The 3,748-nt window shown below is 28.4% G+C and overlaps 1 protein-coding gene across 1 annotated transcript in view; it reads left to right on the forward strand.

Moving 5' to 3' along the window:
* Positions 1-3,663, forward strand: part of LOC108753910 (hydroxyacid oxidase 1) — an 11,936-nt gene extending 8,273 nt beyond the window's left edge. The window contains exons 4-9 of the mRNA XM_018495894.1: positions 1,624-1,879; positions 2,262-2,390; positions 2,638-2,770; positions 2,890-3,006; positions 3,174-3,285; positions 3,367-3,663. Coding sequence (XP_018351396.1) covers positions 1,624-1,879; positions 2,262-2,390; positions 2,638-2,770; positions 2,890-3,006; positions 3,174-3,285; positions 3,367-3,434 — 815 coding nt within the window. The 3' untranslated portion in view covers positions 3,435-3,663. The remainder of the gene's footprint in view (positions 1-1,623; positions 1,880-2,261; positions 2,391-2,637; positions 2,771-2,889; positions 3,007-3,173; positions 3,286-3,366) is intronic.
* The last annotated feature ends 85 nt before the right edge of the window (positions 3,664-3,748 follow it).

Raw genomic sequence — 3,748 nt, forward strand, 5'->3', positions numbered from 1 at the left:
AATCGCTCGAAGAAAAATTTCTAATTACTATATAATTTATTACCTTTTAGTTTTTTTTCATTGCTTCAAGCAACAATGTATACTTTTATTGTTACAAAAAATTATTTATTAATTGAATTAATTGACGATTAATTTAATCAACAGAATTATTTTTAATTTAACTCGTTTTTTTAAACCACAATTCAAGCTAACAAAATATTGTTGACATTGTTTTGATAAAAACTGTAATTAACTTAATTGCGTTTAATTTTATTGGCGGAATTGCTTGCTTCTCTAACTATTCTTTGATCCTTTTTTCCATGTTTCAAGCAGCAAAAATAATTTTATTTTCATGCTTATAAAATATGAATACCATATAATATATATAATGTAATTGCTATTTAAAATTAATTTTCAATTAATTATAAATTAACTGAAGTCGAAGTCTCGGGGAAGATCCAAACCTTTGATATTTGTGTAAAATTATTTCTAAAGTTGAATTTCCAAAAGTCAACTTCGATTAGAAATGTCATTGTTAATAGGATATGATCTTGTTAATTGGTTTTAACATGTTTTACTCTGATTTAGTTTCTGCAACGGCAATTTGCGACGTCATATCGCTCTGTATTTTTTACTATTGAAATTATAGCGCGTTATATTGTTGCACTATTCCAACTATCATACTAGTATTGTAAATCTCGATTTTACCTGTAAGATTACGTCATGCGACCTGTTTTTGTAACACGCGTAACCTGTCATTATCTGTATTATTCGTAACTCATGCAGCAGATCTTGTGAAAGATACATATGGAAGTAACAATTAATAAACGTACGCAATTCTTTCGCATTGTGTATTATTTTCATTGTGACATCATTTTGTACTGTCTTTTGTTAAAAGATATAGGACATTTAAAAATTTTATGTAATTGTTAACTTTTATCCTTTTTCGACAATTTAAAATCGTATAATATATAAAATATGTGTACCAATTAAATAGTTGACATACATCTTGACGAGACATTTAATAGTACTATTTTATTAATATGTCTAATAATATATATCAGTGTATTATAATTTATTATAATATACGCGGATAGAAAAACTAAGTTTTATTGTTTAAGATATATAAGGAGTATATGAAAGAAATATTAAGAACAATGAATTATAATTTATTATAGTTAGAAATTTTTTGCTTTAAGCTTCTGCTGGTTCAGCAAGTTTTAATTACTTAGATTTACACACACACACACACACACACACACACACACACACACACACACACACACACACACACACACACAAACTTCAGTTAATTTAATCAATTAATATAATAAATAATATTCAACTTATTCTTTGTCTTTTTCTAATCTTTAGAACTAGAAAAAGACGAAGAGTAAGTTGAACCGAGATTAAAGTTAATCTATATTGATGGAAATGAGCTTAATTCAACCAGCAGATCGCTTATAGTAAAATTTCTAAATTGAATGAAACTGTTCGAATATTTTTATTATACATATAATAAATATATACAATTATGTATATTATATGTATAATAAAATATTCGGACAGCTTTATTCAATTATAGATATATTATTAAAATTTTTTTTTACTGCAAATAGTTTTGTTACTTTTATCTATTTGTAGCTGCTCAAGCAGCAGGAACGATTTTCACTCTTTCGACGATAGCCACGAGCAGTATAGAGGAAGTGGCAGAAGCTGCACCGAAGGGTATAAAGTGGCTCCAGCTCTATGTTTATACTGATAGAAATGTTACCTTAAATTTGATAAGACGCGCCGAACGTGCTGGTTTCAAAGCACTGGTTCTCACCATCGATGCGCCAATTTTTGGTGATCGACGCGCTGATTTGAGAAATAAATTTTCACTGCCTAATCATTTGAGGTAGGCATCTAGAAGTATATAGAAAAGATTGAATATGCAGTAAATGTACTTATATAAAAATACGTAGCAGTATAAGTTAATAAATTGCTATTAATTGTAAAGAATACAAAGAGATAATTAACGGCAGCATTTGTAAGAGTTCTATGTATAAAAAAAAAAGTATTTTTCATTTTTTACTTTTCAAAGCTAATCTACCAAGAAAAGATTAGATCATTTTTCAATGTTTATAAATACAAAAAATAGTTAACTTTGTAAATTTAAAATAGATAATATAATATACACAATGAAATAGTCAATTCCTAGATATATTATGTATTTTAAATTTAAGTAAAATTTATAATAATATACGGTAAAAATATAGAATTTTATGTCTTTGCTTTAGATTCGCAAATTTCCAAGGTGATTTATCGAAACGAATAAATTCAGCGAAGACTGGCTCTGGTCTTAATGAATATGTTACTGCACTGTTCGATACATCTCTTTCCTGGGATGACGTAAAATGGCTTAAAAGGTATCTGCATATCATTGTTTGTGAACTTTCCTTATCTCGACATTTTGGAGCAGTAATATCCGTATTTACAGACAGCCTTATATTTACAGACTTCCTTAAATTTATCTTTAGATGCTCTATGAATTATTTCATTGACTATTGAGCAAAGATAAATTTAAGCTTTAAGTACAAGGTCTGACTATATGAACACGGGTATTTTTTACTATACAGCAAATCAAATATCGATTTGAATCAAATTTGTCAATAGAATTACAACACTGCCGGTAATTCTTAAAGGAATATTAACAGTAGAGGATGCACGTTTAGCCGTGGAAAATGGGGCTGATGCCATCATAGTATCAAATCATGGTGCGCGTCAGATAGATAGTGTTCCAGCAACGGTTGGTTCATTTCTTGTTTAAACAGCTTTCGATATTGAAAACTTAGAGTATTAGACAATCATTTAGAAGATTATATAGTATATACTGTACGTGAATTATTGAAATAATTGTATTCACAGATCGAAGTTTTACCTGAAATAAGCAAAGCTGTAGGAGATAAAGTTGAAATCTATATGGATGGTGGAGTGATGCAAGGCATTGACGTGTTTAAAGCATTGGCATTGGGTGCAAAAATGGTATTCATTGAATATAAATATATACACAATATAATAAAATATTATAGATATGTAAATAATTTTCGTTTAATTTATAGACGTATTACTGTTCAAATAGTTCTTTTATCGTTATATAAAATTTTCACTTGTACATTTTCGTCCAAATTTAGTTGATCGTGTTTTTGCAGGTATTTATTGGTAGACCGATGCTATGGGGCTTGGCATATAATGGCGAGAAAGGTGCTTACGAGATTCTTGAACTTATGAGGAAAGAAATTGATTCTGCATTCGCATTAACTGGTAAAATAATGCAAAAATTTTTATATTAATGTTTTATTGATTAATTTAGTGAAATATTTCAAAAATCAGTGTTTCTTTTAGGTTGCAAGTCCGTAAAAGATATTACACGGGATATGGTAATTCATGCATCTTACTATAGCCATCTATAAATTAATTTTACATCAGACCTAGTTACAGATATGTACAAATATGGGGCGAGAGTCGTTTGACTACTTTGTAATGATCACAAGCCACTTACAGAGTTTGTCTCGAAAAAACTAGGTACTAGAATAACTGTGGTCAATCGCAATATGATCAAATAGGACGTTACCACAAATATGTACATATGTTCGAAGGATATCGACATAAAATTTCTGATTTTACTGATGATTTTTTGTTACTAAGAATGTATTTACCAAGATTGTACTTCAGAAAATTATTTGTTTCACTTTTATGTATTTCCTGTAAAGTTTATATATATATA

This window comes from Trachymyrmex septentrionalis, unplaced genomic scaffold (genome assembly GCF_001594115.1).
Source record: "Trachymyrmex septentrionalis isolate Tsep2-gDNA-1 unplaced genomic scaffold, Tsep1.0 scaffold73, whole genome shotgun sequence".
Lineage (NCBI taxonomy): Eukaryota > Metazoa > Arthropoda > Insecta > Hymenoptera > Formicidae > Trachymyrmex > Trachymyrmex septentrionalis.